Source organism: Paramormyrops kingsleyae, chromosome 11 (assembly GCF_048594095.1).
Source record: "Paramormyrops kingsleyae isolate MSU_618 chromosome 11, PKINGS_0.4, whole genome shotgun sequence".
Lineage (NCBI taxonomy): Eukaryota > Metazoa > Chordata > Actinopteri > Osteoglossiformes > Mormyridae > Paramormyrops > Paramormyrops kingsleyae.
The window spans coordinates 8011776-8031869 of NC_132807.1; the positions used below are offsets into that span (position 1 = coordinate 8011776).

General features: G+C 42.3%; 1 protein-coding gene across 3 annotated transcripts in view; it reads left to right on the plus strand.

Moving 5' to 3' along the window:
* Positions 1 to 20094, plus strand: part of LOC111845002 (protein unc-13 homolog C-like) — an 84578-nt gene that overhangs the window by 49905 nt on the left and 14579 nt on the right. For all 3 annotated transcript variants that reach the window (XM_072717967.1, XM_072717969.1, XM_072717968.1), the window contains 9 exons: positions 9618 to 9744; positions 11143 to 11239; positions 11687 to 11830; positions 12909 to 12986; positions 13363 to 13440; positions 16641 to 16729; positions 17030 to 17173; positions 17805 to 17928; positions 18235 to 18294. In XM_072717967.1, coding sequence (XP_072574068.1) covers positions 9618 to 9744; positions 11143 to 11239; positions 11687 to 11830; positions 12909 to 12986; positions 13363 to 13440; positions 16641 to 16729; positions 17030 to 17173; positions 17805 to 17928; positions 18235 to 18294 — 941 coding nt within the window. The remainder of the gene's footprint in view (positions 1 to 9617; positions 9745 to 11142; positions 11240 to 11686; positions 11831 to 12908; positions 12987 to 13362; positions 13441 to 16640; positions 16730 to 17029; positions 17174 to 17804; positions 17929 to 18234; positions 18295 to 20094) is intronic.

Consider the following 20094-nt stretch of genomic DNA (forward strand, 5'->3'; position numbering starts at 1 on the left):
AATCAGCATACAGTAAATCATGCTGTGCACTCTTTGAACAGTAAATTAGCGTCTTTTCGATTTTACGTCACTGTCACTCTCCAAACCCAGCAACACCTTTACCAAGTTGACCCTTCTGCAGTGGAAAACCAAAGGGAGCTGGGTGCTGGAACCGAGCTATAAATGGTCTCTCTTCATGGTATGGCTCAAGTACGACTTGGTTTCTGTATGCCGGTGGAAAAGCGCCATACCTTACCATGGTTAGGATTGCAGTAAGCTTTAAGCCTATCCTTGGTACCACAGAGCTGTAGGCATGGAATGCCCTAGACTGGATGCTCGCCCAATGTAGTGCACACACAGGCAGACTAAAGCATGCACAAAGGACAATTTTGGGGAGATCAGTTCACATACTGTACATGCATTGCTTTGGACGGTGGGAGGGAAGCCGGAATACCTGGAGAACATGCTTCGCACACACACAGACACACACGCACAGTTGAGGGCAGTATTTCAGCTTGAAAGCTGAGAGATGTGAGGTTACCACACTGCTCATTCTTTTCTTATTGGAAAAGAACAATGTAAGAGATTGTAGGAACACCTAGCAGGTGGCTGCCGTCCTCACTGGTACGGTGGCCTGAACGTGGTGCGACAGCCATCAGTAAATAGTGTAGACACGGGGCTGATGTCACCGTTTGGGGGTGTCTTCTCTGCCAGCGGAGGATGTTCACACTGAGGCTCCTTTTCAAACAGCACTGTTAGTTGCCTTCTGCCTGCATTATCAATGCAGCCGGCTCTAGCGGAGGCCCTCGGCTGTTTTTCATCCTTCACACATTTGCACATTTCCACATATCAGACCTCAAGGGGAATGTGGGGGTGGGGGGGGCCGCCACTGCCATGGGGGCGCAATTAATGAAGAGCACTGTGCGGATGCTTGCTTGCTAGGCTGTGCCCCACAAAGATGGATCTCAGGGTGAGTCTCTGCGCTCTTGCCGTTTTCATTGCATAGCTGTGTCGGGATGCAGGAGATGTTTATCAGAGGTGTGACACCCAATCCGCGAGGAAATACTTCACATTTGTTGCAGCAATCGAAATCCAGCACATAGTAAACCAAATTGGGTTCTGGGCAAAATTCCTCCCCGTATGTTTAATAAAAATAGATTTATTGCATTTTCTTAAGCATGGAAAAATGGGTGAGAGGGATGTGTTGATGATTTACTTCTTCAGGGCTTCTGCTTCCAACCCAGAGTTTGCATATATTCTCCTCATGGTCGTCTAGCTTTCTCCTCCTGCAGTGGACTCGCTTCTCATTGAAGGTGTACCTCGTCTTGCATCACATTCTCTGGAGGGCAGACGCTGGGCCATTGTAACCCTAATAAGATAAGCAGTTGTAGTTCAGGGTGGATGATTGTAATGAGCCTTGTCATTGGCTTATAGGAACGTGATGTAGTCCCGTGAGGAGAAGAACAGTGCTCCAAAGCAGCACTCTGCTATCTCTGAGTGCTGAGTCAGGGTGCTATGTGTCTTGATTTACCGTCAGTGTCATATAAATGTTTAACCTGCGGTGTTGCTGTTTTGTACTTTATGATTCTATTGATCAACAGGAATCTAAGTCTCCCATTTAGGCATGCAAGTCAGATGTCCATCATTGTGTTCATTCATTCTATTGTTCCTCTCTTTGGAGTCCCAGTAGGTTGGTGTGTTTTGTGTGAAAGGCTTGCCTGTTAAACCTGAAATGCATGCCGTGAGGTGCCAAAGTTAGTCTTGTTTGTTTTTTTTGTTCTCTTTTTGATGCACTCATCCATCCAAATTAGAAAATTCCCCCAAATAAAGCCCTAGTCCATATTCCACATTCCTCCAATACATGATTGTCCTCATCAAGCCAGTCGGCCTTTTGTGAAAATAAAGTCTGAAAAATAAGTGTGGAACAGGGTTTCCCAATCAAGTCCTCAGGGACCCACAGATAGCCCATGTTTTTCTTCCTCCCAGCTCCCGAGGAAAAATGTGGACTGTCTGGCAGAGCTAGGAGGGAGCAAAAATGTAGAACGTAATTTTTTAAAAGTTTAAGTAAACTTATAAAGCATTGCTTCGTCTTCCTTCACTTCGAAAAAAATAAATATAGGGGTGGATATAGCTAACATCAGGTGATTGGATTTCTGTCTTCATAGCTTCCACAGTAACGGAATTATTTGCTTGTCAGAATGCCTGGTATAGCATCTTTTATCTGAGTTGGGCCGTGAGTCAATCATCTGCGACGAGAAAGATTGGTGTCGAGCTCTGGCCATCACCACACATCTCCTCTAAGATAACCTGCAGCCCTCAAACTGCTGGCAAAATTGGGAAGCTGGGAAGGTGGCAGGTTACGCCGGGGGGGCTCCGAGTCGATGGCCTGATAAAAGGCACTGTGGGTGTGTTGGTTCTGCATGACGTGTTTTAATAACTGCGAGGGTTATTCTGACCAGTTTCAGTAAAGGTAGAATATCTTTGCATTCCAGCTTAGTTCACAGAGTGAAATACCATCTTTCAGCATGCTTGTTGAAATCATTGTGGCTTGTTTTGAATCCCTGCTCCCCAAACCATGAAATTTGTAAGGATATGTGGTATAAGTGCGCTGCCTCGTTGAAGAGGTTTGAAACTGAACCAAAACAAGATGCTGCCTGTAAGTGGTCCTTGTAAGTACCGGCCTTAAAATTTCAGTTTAACAAAGCAGCATGCCAGGTTGATCAGGATGCAACCCCCTCTGTCCCACCTCACCCATTTATTTTGTTTTAGGCTTTATACTGTTCTGGTGGTATGCCCCATCATGTGACCATGTCATAGTCATGTGATCATTGTCTGAGAAAGCACACACAGGAAAGACAACTAAACCAAAAGAACTAGCAGAAAACCTGTTCTCTTTAAGGCAAGGTTTCCTGCATCTCTTTGCAAATCCAGACTCCACAATATAAGCCAATAAAAGTCGATAAGCCAGTGAAATGCAGAACAGCGTTCATGCTTCTAAGGAACACATTAGCTTGATTGTACATTTCAGCAGTATCCACTTGTTCAGGAAAAAACTCTCCTGATTCACAGTTGCGTTCCGATTGTTTTTAACAGCCTCTGATTTTTTTTTATCTCAGTGCAGTGAGTTAATGAAGACTGTTGTTTCTGCGTAGCTTTTACCCCCCTGCCACATAGACACTCTATTGGTTTGTAATGAATTATGTGTTTTGTGTAGCCAAACATCGTCGTGATCTGAATGCAGATCAGTAATTGAATCTTGTGCTCACTTGCATGGACCAGATTTGAGTGATGAGAGTGTAGGTCAGGATGCAGACCACAGTGAAGCTTGCGATTTGTGTGTTTTTAGTTCTAGCTGGGTAGTTAGCATCTCTGTCACATCCAGCAGGAATATTCCAAACTTCCAAAGCATTCTGCACACCCAGTCTGTATAAATGCATCCATTTTCCACCCGTAGTGAGGCTTATAAATTTAAGAAGGACATTCATTGTGACTTTTCCCACAATTCAACACTCATTTCCAGTCACAGGGGAGAGATCATTATGGGCTATGTATTGAAATTTTCTAGAGTGGATATGAAACGTATTTTACAGTGCCCAGCTCGCTGTTGTTCAGCTTTACATTTCAGCACTGTTTAATTCACGGATTAAATCTCATAAAAGACACCTTATAATCACTTTATTGCCATGTCCCAAGAGCGACCTCATATGAGCTCATGCCAATGGAATAAAAATGGACCGATTATGAAAATGGATTAATCTCAAAGTCTCAAAGGGGGAGTTAGCTTCTATTTTGTCCCCCAGAATCTCTCCAGGCATGACACAGAGCGCCCCCCCCCCCCCCATCACCTACTGTTGACGTCCACAGTACTGCCACTTTGTGGGTTTGACAGGAAAACAATTTGACATAAGAAACATGCTTATGAAATGTTTAAGTCTAAATCCTGTTATCCATAACCTACAGTGGGCTTTTGTGATGCCTGTATTTGAATATGTTTTAAAAATTCTTTATGTTTAAATATGTTTATTGCAAGTCATATCACCATCTCAGTATTGAACAATGTTATTGCACGTCACAGATATTCCTCATATCATGCAGGCCTACATAGGGGTTAAGGCTGTCATGGTTTGGACTAGGGTTATGCCCATAGAAATCAATGGATGGTCCCCAAAAAATATAGATACCTAATCTGTATGTGAGAGTGAGTTTTGGGAAGGACATTACTGCTGTTCTCTTGAGCAAAATTCCTAAATGCTCATAAATGGGTGATATAACAGTTAGCTGATAACACAATAATATATATTGTTCTACTAAATGTCCTTTTACACTAGTGGTTATAAGTGTCTGACCAGTGATGGTCAGAGGCAGAGTAATAGCTCAGCACTGGTTTGGGAGCATTTTCTGTTTTGCATTTTGGAGGGTTTTTTTTTAAATAATAAAATCCCACCAAATGCCATTGATCTGTAGCTCTGTGGTAGTAAATTAATTCCCCTTTGAACTTTATACAGTCTGTAAGAGAATTTGCATGCAGACATCTCAGCTTTACGCTATAGCCAAAACTAATCCTAGTATAAGAGGTTTTCCCTCCCTGAATGCAGGAGCTAGACCAAACTTTGAAGGCTGACTTGACAGTTCATGGCTGGTGAACATATCTCAGGGTTGTAGATATTTTACACTTAGCCGAATACAACCTTGTCTCATCCATGGTTTAACCGTGTTTATCTTTTTAGTGTTCGAAGGACACATTCTGTTCTTCCCCAAAGTAATTGTATTGATGCTTTCTAAATATGCACCAGATAAGACTCCTATTCCTGCCCTTGTGGGATAATTAGACTTGACTGCAATTCTGACACTTTTGTTTCCTCTGCCCAGTGTCTGGTTTTTTCTTCTCAGTTTCACTCACAGAAACAGCTTTCTTGCATTCGGTCAAAGTCACACAAGACACACAGTACCCCATGGTTTTTATGCTGTTTGTATGCCCAGAGAACACATTCTGCTACATTTATTTAGAGTTAAATCTCGAGGATGTGTGGACTTTTAATGAGAACTCCATCTATAGTAATATCTATTTCAAATATGCTTATGAGAATCCATATATTTTGTGTTAATGGAAATTATGTGACATTGTACACAAAGCACAGTGTCAGCAAAAAAATCTTTCGAAAGTATTTGGGCAGTTTTTACAAAACGTTTCTTCAATTTTTCTTATTAAATAGTCTTCATGTCAGTGCTTGGTGTTCTCAGTCTTTCTGTGCTCATTTTAGTAATGGAGTCAGACAGGTGAGATTTAGGGCAAACTAAAACTAATGTGCAAAGTTGCATATGATATTATGGGTTAATGTTAAATATGAATATTAATGCAGATTTATTTAGTTGGTACTAGTACCTTAAGTGGTCTGGAAAAGTCATTGAAATAGTTAACCATTTATGTTTCAGGAATGACTAATGACAGGGACTGACTGCTAATAATGTGCCTTACCTGTAACAATTACAAATGCAAACAACACTCATTTATCTAATAACTTTTTACTCTGTTCGTGTCGCGTTACCCCACAGTTAGTTTGCAGCGGCATAGGGCATCGGCCAGGACTCACACCCCCTTTTTTTCGTACGCACTTCCTAGTGAAGCTGCCTGACAGGCTGTCTTCACTCTGCGTTCAGGGGAGTGAACGTTTCTTAACACTCCCCTATTGGATGGAGGCTGCTTTTGTGCGCGTGTCCATCACCCGTCCAAATGCAAATGTTGCTCAGCAATTACAGGTCCTCTCATTTCATTACTGCTGATCTCTCCCAGCCAGACCCCATGCATATATATTTATGTAATGAGAAGGCTCTGTGAAATTGGACAGCATTGTGAAACCTCGGCAGTATTAGGTGTTTATTATACATGAGCAATCGGCTTCATTCCCCAAGTGCATCTATTTCAAAAGCAATAGGAATGATTTCTGTATGAAATACACAGTGCACTAATAATGCAAGCAGCACTGCTAATGAGAAATATCAGCACTCGGCACCACATAAGAGCCCAGCAGGACTGTGCATTATGGTAAAACAAAATGTAGTCATTCTGTTGTTTGTGGTGAATGATGCAGTGTGGTAAGACTAGGGTGTGGGGCAGTGAGTTTTCTATTATCAGTTTGTCTTAAAGAAACTTCAAATTATCATCAAGAATTGTGACTGTAATAGTCTGAATTTATGTGTTGCTCACCAGATATTCATGTCGGAGTCTATGTCAGTATCCAAAGCTGACGTCTTTGCTCTGTAACACACACACAGCCTTCTGTGAAAGGCTGAAAGACCTGCGGAAGATCCATTGAGATGGAAACAGTACAGGCTCTTGTAAAGTGCTGTGGCCTGCCTCCATTTTTTAAAGCAGCCACTTGCTTTGCCCCGCTCCGCTCCACCTGGGTTTCTTTTAAACAAGAAAGGCGCTCTCGGACACAGCATCCTTGCGGTGTCCCAGGATGTCTGGGCCATTCTGTTGCATGCAGTTAAGAGCATCCTGTTGAGAGGAGGAGGGACTGTTTGTTCCACCTGAATTCCCTCATGCATTTGTTGCTCTAAGCTGAGGACAAGTATCGTCAGAGGCGACAGGGGTCACAGTGTGAGTGGAAGTCCTGCTGGACCTCGGGGCCATCGTGACCCGGGAGGCCTTGCTTCCTGTTTACATTGCCAATGTCTAAAGGGCTCTGTCTGCTCCTTCACCAGATAACAGCAACCTTCACTGGCAAGCAGTTCAAAGAAAGAATATGAGGAGAAAAAAAAAAAATCAAGAATAGATATGAAGGTTTCTCTGCAGGCTCCCTGTGGGATGACGTGGAACACAGCTTTGGGTCATCGGTTCCTGTTATCTGCAGTGCAGTCCAGTGAGGTTCAGATGGAAGCCAGGCAGTGAAGGCTCAGTCCAGTGCCAGCCAGCCAGCTAGTTCATAAAGTGGCACCATCCCACTTGATTTCTCATCTCTCTCATCCCCTCTGGGTCTCCATAGTCTGTTAGTCTAAAGGTCTTGGTATAACAACCAGGGAAAATGTAATATTCTATCAAAATGAAACTGAAGGAAACTGTGCCTACAAAATATAAAATGCAGAAAGATTTATGCTTTCACTAAATAAACAAATACGCTTTCCCTCTGTAAATATATTCATTGTTTTCTTCACAAACTGTAACCCCCTAACCCTAAGCCCGGGGGGCTGTTGACCAGAATCTTGACAAGTAGTTACACCCTGAATAAAAACATTTGTCAGACGGCGAAAATGGAATGAGTGGCAGGTTACAGCTGGCTGAAATATAGTTTCTGACACCTAAATATTTAATGATGCTCCCTTCTAGAGAAGGTGGTGTTAATACTCTCGCTGTCTCCCCTACTTAGAATGGAGTACTCTGTAAATGTGCTAGTGTCTTTAAGATTAATGTTTGTGTTCTGAATTCCTAAAGGGGGCTTAAAGAGCAGGAAGCATAACAGAAAAAGATAAAAAGTGGCATTATTACAGTCGACCCTTCCACATGGTGGGGCACACCCCCCCCCCCCCAATAAAATACTTTGGTCCCCTTGGTAAGCAGAGCGAAGTAAAAAAAAAAAATAAAAAAATACGAGTAACATGAGATACAAACACGAGATATCCCGTGAGAGGCTGCCGTAAACACGTTCGGCGTCCTCCAAACCAACACTGTATGTATATTTTATGCAATTATTAAACTTTTCTTGCCTTGTCTGCTGGCCTTTGCGTGTCGTCTGTGGTTTTCAAAACACTCCCAAAAAATTCCTATTTAATTTCTTATGCCTTCCCTGCATTATATTCAAACCACGATGGTGAACGTCGCGAAGCAGAAGGGTCGACTGTATATTTACAAGTAGAGTGGCATTGCCTTTCTGCGGTCTAAGATGTGAGACAGACTGGAAATACCAAACCTCTACTGAAAGATGTGCTGAGCTGAACCATTTCAGCTGTGAAACAAGATCTTAATTTTAGGAAACCACCTTCCTCAAATTTGAGCTCGAATTGCCACAATTCACTCATTGATCTAAGTTAGGTTCGATTACCTTTTCAGCACCTTTAGATTATATTTGGTATTATTATTCAGAGGCATTACGTCGATCTTGGCTCCTGACAGCCATTCTGCAGGTCCAGGAACTCTTTCCAAAGTCTTGTTCATTGTTGTGACAACGAATCCATCCTTTTTGTCGCTAGTTTTGAGGTTCAGGCTTGATTTGATCAAGAGATTGTGGTTTTCTCTATGGAGCATGGTGCTCTTATGGCTCTTTGCCACCAAGAACCAAACTGTATGCTAAGGAGATGCTTTTCCATTGTAAATTATCCAAGCTGTATCCATGCTAACATGGCCCTGCTTTCTAGTAGGGCAAAAGTGTGACTAAACCAACATCACCATCTGATTGGTCAACATGTATGGAGATGCACTGTGCATGGATTATCTTTAGGAAAACATTTGTAATTAAGTATTTTTGCAGGCTTTTTTATTTCCTAGGTCCTTTATCTCAGCTGTTTCCATTTCCTGTATTTCTTGCTGTTGGATTGTGTTGTTCATAAATATTCTTCACATCCACAGGTTTTTTTCAATTACAATAGTTTGTTAAAAGTGCTTCTCTGCCTCCAGGACATTAAGTATAGTTATACAGGGCTTTGGTGAATGAAGTGTGTGTGTGTGCGTGTGTGCGTGTGCATACAGTATGTGTGCCTGTGCGTTTGTGTAAGTGTGTAGCTTAATCCAGCCAACGGAGAAGATTTATTTTGGTCTGTTCTATAGTTGAGAAGAATTGACCTTTTATGAAGTGAATTTCCCTTTTTCAATAACAGGCCTCTTTTTTGATGGGTTGGTATTCTGTGCCCTTGGAGCTAAGAGTAATGTTCAGCCCTTCCATTTGTAGTGAATACGCACGATAAAATCAGGGGCTGGGCCCGTGTGCTTGGCTTCCCAAAGGATGTTCAGCATGCCCTGGAGTTAGCATGGCTCTCCTGGTCAGACAGTGAGGTACACCCTTTATCCAGTTTGTCTTTCATCGTGTATGTAATCCACCTTGCATTTGGTGCGCCAACCAGCAATGCCAATCCAGTTTTTCTTAAGTTGCCTGAGCTGCTGTGCTGCTCTCTGACAATCCCTTAACCTTTAATGTTAAGGCTGTCTGTCTGGCGTGTCCTCTCTCTCTTTGTTGCGCTTCTGAGCAGATAATAAATGAACAGCTGATAAAATCTGTTGTTAAAATCTAAATCCACATGGTTCAGCTTCAGTCTGTCCTTATTACCATTGTCTTTTATATCCAGAGACTATTTTCCTTAGTTTTATTTATGAGCTGTTTCTGTATCACAGCTGAATGCAAATTTTTCTATTAATGATGTCCAGCTGTCTTACTCGATTGAAATTTTTCTAAGGATAAAAATGTCTTGAAGTGGGAAAGCTGAAAGAGTGACAGACCGCAGTCTGTGATCAAGACACTTGTTTCTGTATTACATTATGTATTTACTGTACTACTGTAGCAATTCTTATTGTATTAAGGTACCAGCTCCCTCCGTTTGTTTGGCTGATATGTTAATGATATCACCTGGTTGGTTGGGGGGGCAAAAGCTGCTCATTCACAAATGTTTGTGCTGACTTTGCTTTTTGTGTTGCTCTTCTATACTTACAGAACATGAGAAACACCGTCTTTGTAAGAGCACTGAATACATGAATCTGCACTTCAAAGTGAAATGGTTTCATAATGAGTATGTCCGGGACCTGGCTGCATTCAAGGACACCATTCCGGAGTATTCTCTGTAGGTATCCCACTGTTGTGCTCTTTGACTTAGGCCAAACAGGTCCTTCTGCCACTGAACATGGAAATGAAAAGCAACCTGTGTTCCCAATACGGTCACCATTTGACCCTCCTTCCCTGGTTTTTCATGAGATGTTTTTCTGAAGGATAAGTAATCCCTCTTTGTATTACAGGTCATAATTTGCAAAGAGGTACAATGAGACAGATGATGCCCTCTCTCAGTACCTGCTCTTCTAATCATAACATCTTCCGGCCATTCTCTCCCTCCCCTGCTTCTCCCCGCCATCTTCCTGCTACTCCTCTGCTACTCCTGCTTCTCCTCACAATCTCCCGTCCTCTGCTTCTCCCCACCATCTTCCTACTACTCCTCTGCTACTCCTGCTTCTCCCCACAATCTCCCGTCCTCTGCTTCTCTCCACCATCTTCCTACTACTCCTCTGCTACTCCTGCTTCTCCCCACAATCTCCCGTCCTCTGCTTCTCTCCACCATCTTCCTACTACTCCTCTGCCTCTCCGGATTCTCTCTGATTTTTCCTACTGCTCTCCGCCTTCTCCTGGTTCTTCTCATCATAGTCCTGCTGCTTGCTTCTCCTGATTCTCTCCCATCTTCCTGATGCTCCTCTCTCCCATCTCCTGCTTCTCCCCACCATCTTCCTACTGCTCCCTGGCTTCTCCTGCTTCTTTCCCCCCATCTCCCTGATGCCCCCCTGTCTCCAGTCTCCTTTTTCTCCCTGCCATCTCCCTGCCTCTCCTCTGCTTCTGTTTGCGTGGTGGAGTGAACGGTTTTAATTGGATGTCTCTGTCATACGCTTCTGCATATTTATCAGGGAATAATTTAGAAGTCGTCCTTTTTCTATGGTAAGATTTATTGCTACCCTTCGAAGGAGTTATGTGCTATATAATATTCTGGCTCTCTGTAAAGCAGGAAAATCAATGCTTGAATACTTTAAGAAATAATTCAAAATGGATATATTTTGTGCCTTTTTCATGAGCAGGTATATGTGTAACTTGATTTCTTTGCTCCTTTTACGAGAAATACATTTTGTAGTTAATAAGCATTCCCGGGGAATGGATTCCCCCATAATTCCACCACTGCAGTCACGCTGTTTCTCCGGCAGCAATGAATTTTTAAATTCCGCTTTCCTCGGGGACGGGCTCCCAGTTGCATCCTCGCTGAAAAGGTGTTACGCTGTGTGTAGACACCATCACCTGACGTGTCACCTCGTTAGGGAAGAGAAGGCCTCCCTTCCTGCTCAGATCTCTCTACAACATGCTGTAACTTTCCTGCAAGTCCACAAAATCCCACTAAGGATACAGGTGCCATACATGGTGTCCCATGTCCCATGTAGGAAGACCACCTTCTGCTCTGATGTGAGGTCTTTATCTTCGCTCCTTGCAGGTGGTTTGAACCCTTTGTCATTCAGTGGTTAGATGAGAATGAAGATGTTTCCATGGACTTCCTGAACGGCGCTTTGGAAAGAGACAAAAAGGACGGTGTAAGTAAAACTTACAGATGATGTAGTGTCATAGGTGGAAAATATTGGTTTCCTGTTAAATAAAGGATTTCCTTCAATATATGAAGAACTCTTTTGAACTCCTGGGAATTTAAGGCACATCAACACAAAATACAGTTTGCGGAGTTAAAAAGGAATCTTCTGTTGACCTCACAACCCAGACTAGGAAAAACAAATCTCAAGGATTGTTGCCACCATCTTAAGGAGTTTTCTTCAGCTTGTAATGTTCTGCTATACATTAAGATCATTAATAAGCATTTGTCAGAGTTAAATCCGGTTAAGTGCAAATTCCAGTGTCATACCGTTTATATATATATATATATATAAAAAATAAAAAAACTTTTTGTGTCCTGAGATGAAGGAAATAGTTTACACCAGGGTTCCCGCTGGATTTTCTCTCTGGTTCCCCTCCGGCCTCCTCCACTGCAGTTCCAGCAGACCTCTGATCATGCCCTCTTCTCCTGCTCTGTGGTGGACGTCTTCGCACAACTCAACCAGAGCTTTGAGATCATCAGGAAGCTGGAGTGTCCCAATCCCCAGGCCCTTGGCCACTTTATGTGTCGATTTGCCAAGGTGAGGCTGGTGGGCTTGGAGCCTACCCTGCGGCCAGAGAGCGGATTTCCAGCTAAGGAAACGATAGAGGGACAGGACAGTGATATACCCGCAACTTCTTCTGAGGGACGACTGCTACTGCGTTGCTGTGACATTTTATAATTAACTCTAAAAGGTCACATGGACTTTCTCAGTAATGCTGACTTATTTATAGTCACAGCAGACAAATTTTCCAGTTGGGTCCGTTTCATTTCGTTCCGGACAAATGTCAGTATAGGGAGCTGCGGTTTTTGCTCACTGTCTATAACATCATACACAATTGGCATGGCTCAACCATCCACAACACTTCTAATTACCCACCGGGTTGGGTGAGTCTCAGATTCATTTTCCTTGTTTTTAAATTTCCCCTTTTTCTTGTTGAAGTCATTCAGTGTAAAAGGCCCCAAGGCAAACATCAGGGCACGTACACCCTGGGGGTTCCTCACTGCTGGTTGAGAGCATAGCAGAGTGACCAGGATATTTTTGAGATTCAGAACCTAGCAATAAAAAACTAGAAATAGAAGTTAAATTATTAGTTTAAATATAAAAAATAAAAAGGAGTAGCACACTGTTTATTACAAAATTCAGTACACTACTGTATAAACATTTATAAATATACTAAACGTTAAAAATGGTGAAAAGGTGACATTAAAACAATATCTAACGATGGTTGACACAAAGCCACTACCAGTACAGTATGTTTCAAACATCGGTAAGGGGCGGCTCCTCACTTATTGACCAATTCGATTAACGACTTTTTCCATCGGAATGGAACTTGGTTTTTAAGTGAGGAGTGTCTGTACTGTATGTTTTTTGAACAAATATATTTTCCATTTTAAATGATTTTTTTCTAGAGTTATATAAGGGTTAATTTTCGTTTTTATCTAGTTCTGTTTGTAGGTTTAAACTAGCTTTTATGTTATGAATGTTATATAATGTGTTATGATTATATTAGTGTACACAATGAATATTTTGTTGCATTGTGATGCAGTAAGTGCTTTGGAATTGATAATGATAAGTATTTGCTTCTTGCGGTTGGACTTTTTCCCCTCTTTTACAGACTATTAATAAAGTTCTGCTAGAGTATGCTGCAATAATCTCCAAGGACTTCAGCTCACATTTGAGCAGGGAGAAAGTGGTAAGGATACACACGTCGGGTGTCTCTGTCCCAATTCAGACCTGAGCGTGAGAATCTGGGACTCATCATGCATGACAAGGTTACATAACTTAGCAGAAAGCTAACATTCTACCTGTAGCTCTTATTATGTAATGCCTCTATATTTGCAGCTGTTTTTTATTGTAAAAAATTTAAAGCTTCATCCAAACTGTAGCAAATCACTCTTCAGATGTGTTTGCACCATCACAGGTTGTGAAAGAAAGCAGATGTAGGATTTTGTTGCAGATTAGAGCCGTGTCTGTAAGCTTAAATCTGCCCACGAGTGTGTTATAAATGTAGCATGGCATGTGGCTGTGAATCACCCTAAATCCCGCCTTTCGTACACTCTTTCCGACAGCCTTGCATCCTCCTCAACAACATCCAGCAGCTCCGCGTGCAGCTGGAGAAGATGTTCGAGGCCATGGGTGGAAAACAGGTCAGTGTCCTCACATCCCAGCCCACCTCTACAAGCTCTCCGCAGTACTGTTATTGAATCAGTGGGACAGAGGGCAGTGTCTTCACCCAAAAGGTTGGTAGTTCAAATCCCATAGCAGGCAGAATAATTATATCCAAAAGCTGCTGGATGCTGACTGACCCTGCGCTCTAGCACCTCAAAACTTACTTACACTGCATATTTACACATATCGTTCTCTCATGGGACACAAAATGTAAAAACACCCTAATTTCCCCATGGGATGAATGAAGAACAAGTATTCCCTTCTGTTGTATAATATGTGCAGGTGGCGTAGTGGTTAAGTACAGACTCGTAACCTAAAGGTCGCCAGTTAATCCCGGAAGTAAATAAGATTTAAATTTGATACTTCAATCCCTCTATCTTTTAGCTATTTCAAACTGGTTGGTGCATTATGAAGACCATAGTGTTTCAGTCATAATAAAATAACCAGTCGTCATTTGTCACGTTGCATTTCTGAATGTCCAGCTACAAGTGCAGTACACAAAAGTTTCACATTCCTGTGAATTCAGGTGTTAGATATTTGAGACATATCATTTTGAGTCCCGGCAACTGTCAATCACCAAAGTCAGGAAGCTGGTGGTGTAGAGGAATTATTCTCAGGTGCCCCAGACAATCTACACTTTCAAATCATACAGTGAACACCGCTGCTTTCGCATGCTCAGCACAGCACAATGTCTGACAATATGGTGTTTTGTTTGGTCTCCAAGAGATTCCCACATTCCTTGTGTCTCTCTAGAGCCTTTTCACAGCCCAGTACTAGGTCACATGGTATTCTTTGATGTACAGCCTGATTTGCGGCTGTTTTAATATTCAGTACAGGCTGGAGTCAGTGTGATTGCATGCCATCTCAAGGCTCATAAAAGCCAACACAATCACCAAGGGGTCTTAAGGCAGGAGGCTCTTCTGCTATCTTGTGTTCACTGTGAAGTCTGAAGTAAAATGATAAATAATATAAAGAAGGTCAGACATGTAGGCTTGACTTCCGTAGCTAGTAGTTAATATCCTTTGGGATGGTCACGTTTAGCAAAGGTGAGGAAACATGCAGTAAATTACATGCGTGAAGTTTTTTTTGTTTCCTTTTAATATTTTAATATCTGTGCTCGTGTCTCAGTTTATGCAGCTCGCAACCCATGGATCGATACTCCGAAGGTTATTCCAAATTCTGACAGTGCACTCTAACCGCCTTCACTTTCAGGAGAGGCTTCCTCTAAGGAAGCTCCGCCCCGCTTTTTCTTTGTGTAATTATCTGCGGACAGAACACTGTCTTCCAGCTCGCACCCGTTTATGTTCTAATTGAAACATGTTTCATCGAGTTAATGATAATTCCTGTTTTTAACCCATACCTCATTACATGTGTCTTAACCTGGAGCCAGCTTCTCAAATAATTTATGTTTCATTAATTACACTCATCCCCTTAAGCTTCAGATATATTCATTATTAATGTCGAGCCTTTATTTTACATCAGACCACTGAGAAACCCTGATTTATTATAAGAACCACATTATCATATTAATGTATCATATTAATTACTTTTATATGCACGACTTAAGAAGGAAAAGGAAGACTGAATTCAGATGAATGTCAACAATGTGTTAATCTTTCTGAAAAATCTCGCTGAATAGTTTGATGTATCCTATGGCCAGATATTAGCCAGAATCTTTGTATAGTTTTTGCTTTGTGTGAATGGAGTGTAAGGACTTTATTTTCCCTGGTGTCTTCAAACATATACAAACACTATCGTCTTTTAATGGTCCCTGTTACTGCAGGGCACATCACCATCTGGTGTCCGTCTTACGGAGTGCTAGCAGTGATAGCATGCTCGCCACGTCGGCACTGCATTTCCCAGCAGTCCACAGACAACAGCAGTCGTCTGCAGAAGCAGCGTTGCACCCTTGTGCTCTAGTGTTTCACCTCTTGTACCTGACTGGAGGCTGTGGCAGCGTCTCCACCCCCATCTCTTAATGGGCAGCGATGTTACACGTGCAGAGTGGCAAGAGGCACAAGAGGCCATCCTGACAGCTTCTCATCAGCCGCTTTTAGGCTGAAATCCACCCCCCTCTAACCCAGGTAATCAGGCTCAGCACAGCTGACAGCCAGGATATCACGGGTCCGTATCTTAATAAAACAAAAAAATTAAGAGATTGACCAAGTGAAGAACAGTGTTCTTACTGCTGTACATACCTCTTTGCGATTGCGGTTCTGTACTGCTTTGATACAGTGTTTCTCTAAATGGCCCCGATACATCAAGTTCACTGTGCAATAAAGGCTTAACTTGTGTGTCACACCATATCCTGTCTAAAAAATAGATGAGACAAATGAAAAAAATCCTTATAGTGCGTGGAGGAAGATGACCTTTTAAAATACAAATAGCGTTCTAGACCTCATGATGGATCCAAATTCTACACTGAAACAAATAGTATTCCTACAGCATTGCTCAGCAGCTTACTCATTTTTATGTAGGGTCTTCATCAAATGGGGGGGAGGCTTACCGATTTTTTCCCGTAGAACTGCCATAGGGATCCCTCTCCTTCATGGTTTTCTGGCCATTCCTCCCACTTAGATGTTGTATTCCTGACCAATATTAAATGCTATTAAATCAGCTTGCAATTCTCTTCTTGTCATGAAATTTTTAAGTGCTTTGGGGGTAGTGAAGTGGAAGGTGCTATATAGAAACGAACTGGGCCAATGAGTGAAACTGGATGTAGGAGGTCTGTCTGCAGAGGGGAGCACAGCACCTCCACAGATTAGTGCGTCTTACTGTCCGTGCCCTGCTCCATCTTCAGGTGGAGCTCTTCCCTCTGTCAGTAGTGCACATAGCTGTGGCCCAAAACACAGTCCCTAGATGATCCCTAATCAGGCCATAATTAGCAGCTACCTGCGTGAATGGTGGCTGTAATTGTAATTACCAGTATAGATAAACCCAAACTGTTCAGCCTGCTTACTTTGATCCTGCATTTGACACCGCAGAGTCCGCTAATGGGAAAGCTTTGAGCCATGAACACACTCCTGGCCTTTTCACCAGCCCGGGTGCCTGAGCACAGCAGAAGTGCGATCAGGATGTATGAAATTCCTATCTAACGCTATTCCCCCACTCCTGTATTTTAAAGGTAAAACTTCACCTAATTTGTTATTTCAGTCAGAGCTGTTTTCTTTGTTTGTAGCTGGATGCTGAGGCAGGTGACCTTCTGAAGGAGCTTCAGAATAAGCTCAACACTGTCCTGGATGAGCTAAGTGGAGTGTTTGGCTCCAGGTAGGACCCCCTGCCCCCCCCCCCCCCCAAAAAAAAAAAAACACTTGGATCAATAAAGTCTCCATGCATTTCAAGCAAATCCCTCATAGAGGCAAGACTTTTTCCAAGAAGGCACTGGATCTCATAACTGACTGCATTTTTTTTGCACTTAGTCAGCAGTCCAATCGGAAATCTGTTAGAACTAGTAATGTTGCAAATATATGTCTGAAGTAACACCCTTATGAATAAAATAATGAGTTATAAATACTTAATTTCTCCTTACAAGTTACGGCTAAACACGACGTATGACTCTCCCCCCAGCTTCAAGCCTGTAATTGAGGACTGCGTCAAACAGATGAGCCAGGAGCTGCTGCAGATGAAGGGGGACGGAGCAGCCAAGAAGAGCAGCGCTGCCATGGATGCTGAAATCGTGCTCCGTCCGCTCATGGAGCTACTGGATAAGAAGTAGGAGATTTCTGCAGCTTTCACATTACCTCCTCCCTAGTGGCTGGGGATGCATTTAGCTACCCACAGAGAGAGACTATTTTTTAACAAGAAAGACTATTACATGTAAGGAAAAACTGATAACTCACCAAACTGACATACCAAAAGTTGTGTTTTTCCATATGACACCATTAGAAGTATATATATTGAACTAGAGAACAGGAGACCTAATCAAAGTTCTGCAGTTTAATAATTCCGGCTACATTGTCCATTGTAAATACCCTGAAATATAATGTTCAGTCTTGAGTTTTTATATCTGCTCACTGACACAGAGTGACTCAAGATTAAGGGCAGTTTGAGAATTATGGAGAATTCTCTTAATTATATGCTAAATCATTGCAGTTCAAAGCTCCTTTTCACCACTAAAACTTGGTTTTACAGTTCACTAAGATTCAAATGAGAAGCTGTGACACTTAATTCACATATCAGTGTATTTTTTTAACACATTACATAAGGCCATTTTTCATTTTTAAAGGATCAGGAAGACGTTCTGCAGTACTTAGCTATTCTGACTTACAGTACATTTTCTGACTTTGCATAATGCCGGATTTATACCAGCTGTGCTGTATTGAAGGTTTCTCCTCCTCTACAGCCTGATGCTGTTTGCAAAAATCTGCGAGAAGACAGTTTTGAAGAGAGTGCTTAAGGAGCTATGGAAGATCGTCCTAAACACCATCGAAAGGCAGGTTGTGTTGCCTCCGCTGACCGATCAGAGTGTAAGTCACCGGAATGAACTTTAATCTGCCTCCCTTCAGATGTTAATGAGAACTAACCTAAAACGATCGTGTTTCACACCATTTGAGCGAGAAACTGTAAATGCTGATATCCGGTAACCCTCTTGTTAATTCTGTATCAATGCCTAGACACTGTTTACACTGCAAGTCCAAATCACATTGGCACATACTGCCAGGACATGGCTTATACATGCTGACGCACTGCAAAAATGTATATTACTGATTAGTGCAATTAAAAGCCTACATTTAATATGCATGTAATAACAAACATAACCTTTATTTCAACAGCAAGGTGCTCAGATGATCTTCAATGCGGCGAAAGACTTGGGGCAGCTATCAAAGCTGAAGGTAGAATTTGGCTCTACGCTCAGTAGAAGGAAAGCTAGACGGTCATGTTCTTAGGGTGGGAGGGGCTATTATCCGAAGCAGAAGGAGGTCCCTGGAGATATCCCTCTCCATTAACTAATAATCCCTTTTAGCATGGGTGTTAAACTGTGTCATCAGCAGGCCTTAATTCACTTCAGTGGGACCTGACTGTAGGACATTACATAGGCATCCCTTGCTGAGCTGCTGAGAGATGAAGAATATGTCTAACCGAGATTACTGGGGCAAAATTTACAGATGGCTGGTCAAAATGGCTTTTACAGAATGCTTTGTGCCACGTTGTATGCTATGTTTAGTTGTCTCAGCAGACCATAATACTCAAAACATCCTAAAAACAGCAAGGTGTTGTACAGCACTCCCCATTACAAATGCGTATTGTTTTTACAATCAGAAAATCCATTCAGCTAATTTGATCCCTTGTTCCTTGCATGAGTGATGATTTATTAATGCACAAACTTCATAATCCAGGACAGATTACGGAAATTTGTAATGCCATTTTCTTCCTGCATGGCTTCAGTCAATGAGTGTTTCTATGGTACCCTCAAAGCCCTTGAAATAGGCTTCACCAGATGTACCTGGGAATATTCTGAACTTCAGAGTAGTTAATACAGCAGGTTCCTTGATATTTTTTAAGGTCATGGTCCCCTGAAAAGTTGTTGCTGTAGAATAATAGGACAGTTATTCAAGGACCCCAGCAGATCGAAAAAGTAACACCTAATATCTTTTAATGCTCATCTCGAAAAGGTGTGAATAAAGCCCTTTGAACATTCTTGGCAATCTGCTCTTTCAGGACGTTGGCTAAGAGCTCCTCTTCCTGTGCTTTGTCCATATAAATAATTAAGCTGCTGTGGGTTTCATTGTCCTAATAAATTACCGTTGATGTGGTTTTCAATAACGGAGGCGAGAGCATTTAAACCTGGGGTGTCGACTCCAATCCACAGGGCACTCCTGCTTGGTTGTGATGTTATTTAGTGCTTTTCTGCTCAGCCTCAGTACTGATTAGGGTGCCGGTCCCTCAGCAGGGAATTTACCACTGTGCGCTCTTCAGCTGTAAAGGGAAACTCATGGATGGCAAGTTTTACGAGTAGATGCGAGCCCTCTTACGTGCAGCCACTATATCTACAGGAGCCTTTTTCCCAGACCTCATAGTTAATTGCTCACATATAGATCACCTTTCACTCTCCTCGTCAGCGAACATGTTCCTCACTTTCAGTTCACCGTCAGCCGCAGTTACTGTCTGCTGCCGAAGCTGTTCTCTCTAAGCCTGGCAGCTATGAAATATTTATAGGTCTACTGTATAGTGAGTGTGTGTGAATATTTAATGTTATACACACAGGTATAATCCCATAGAGCGCACAAGCATGAACACAAGGTAACACTGATATTTTTATCACTAAAGCACAAACTGCTTCAAGGTGGAACAGGAGATTTTAAGCGTCCAGGTAAATTGTGATAGCCCGCCACACCTGCTAGCCCATTTGTGAACCTGCTGGCAAGATAACAGGCACTCCTGGCCCATCCCAATCTACACCCCTTACGGGAAAAGACTGTTGATTAATGGAATCATCGATACAGTTTCGACAAGCGTTAAATCAGCCAAATAAAAACTGATCCCTGAGGTGTGACCCTAAAAGGGACCTGTGAGAAGCAGTGCTTCACACACACACACACACACACACACACACACAAAGACGCAGGCCAACCCCATGGCCCAACAGATAAGTGGAAAATTTGCAACATTTACAAAAGGCCATTTATCTCAGT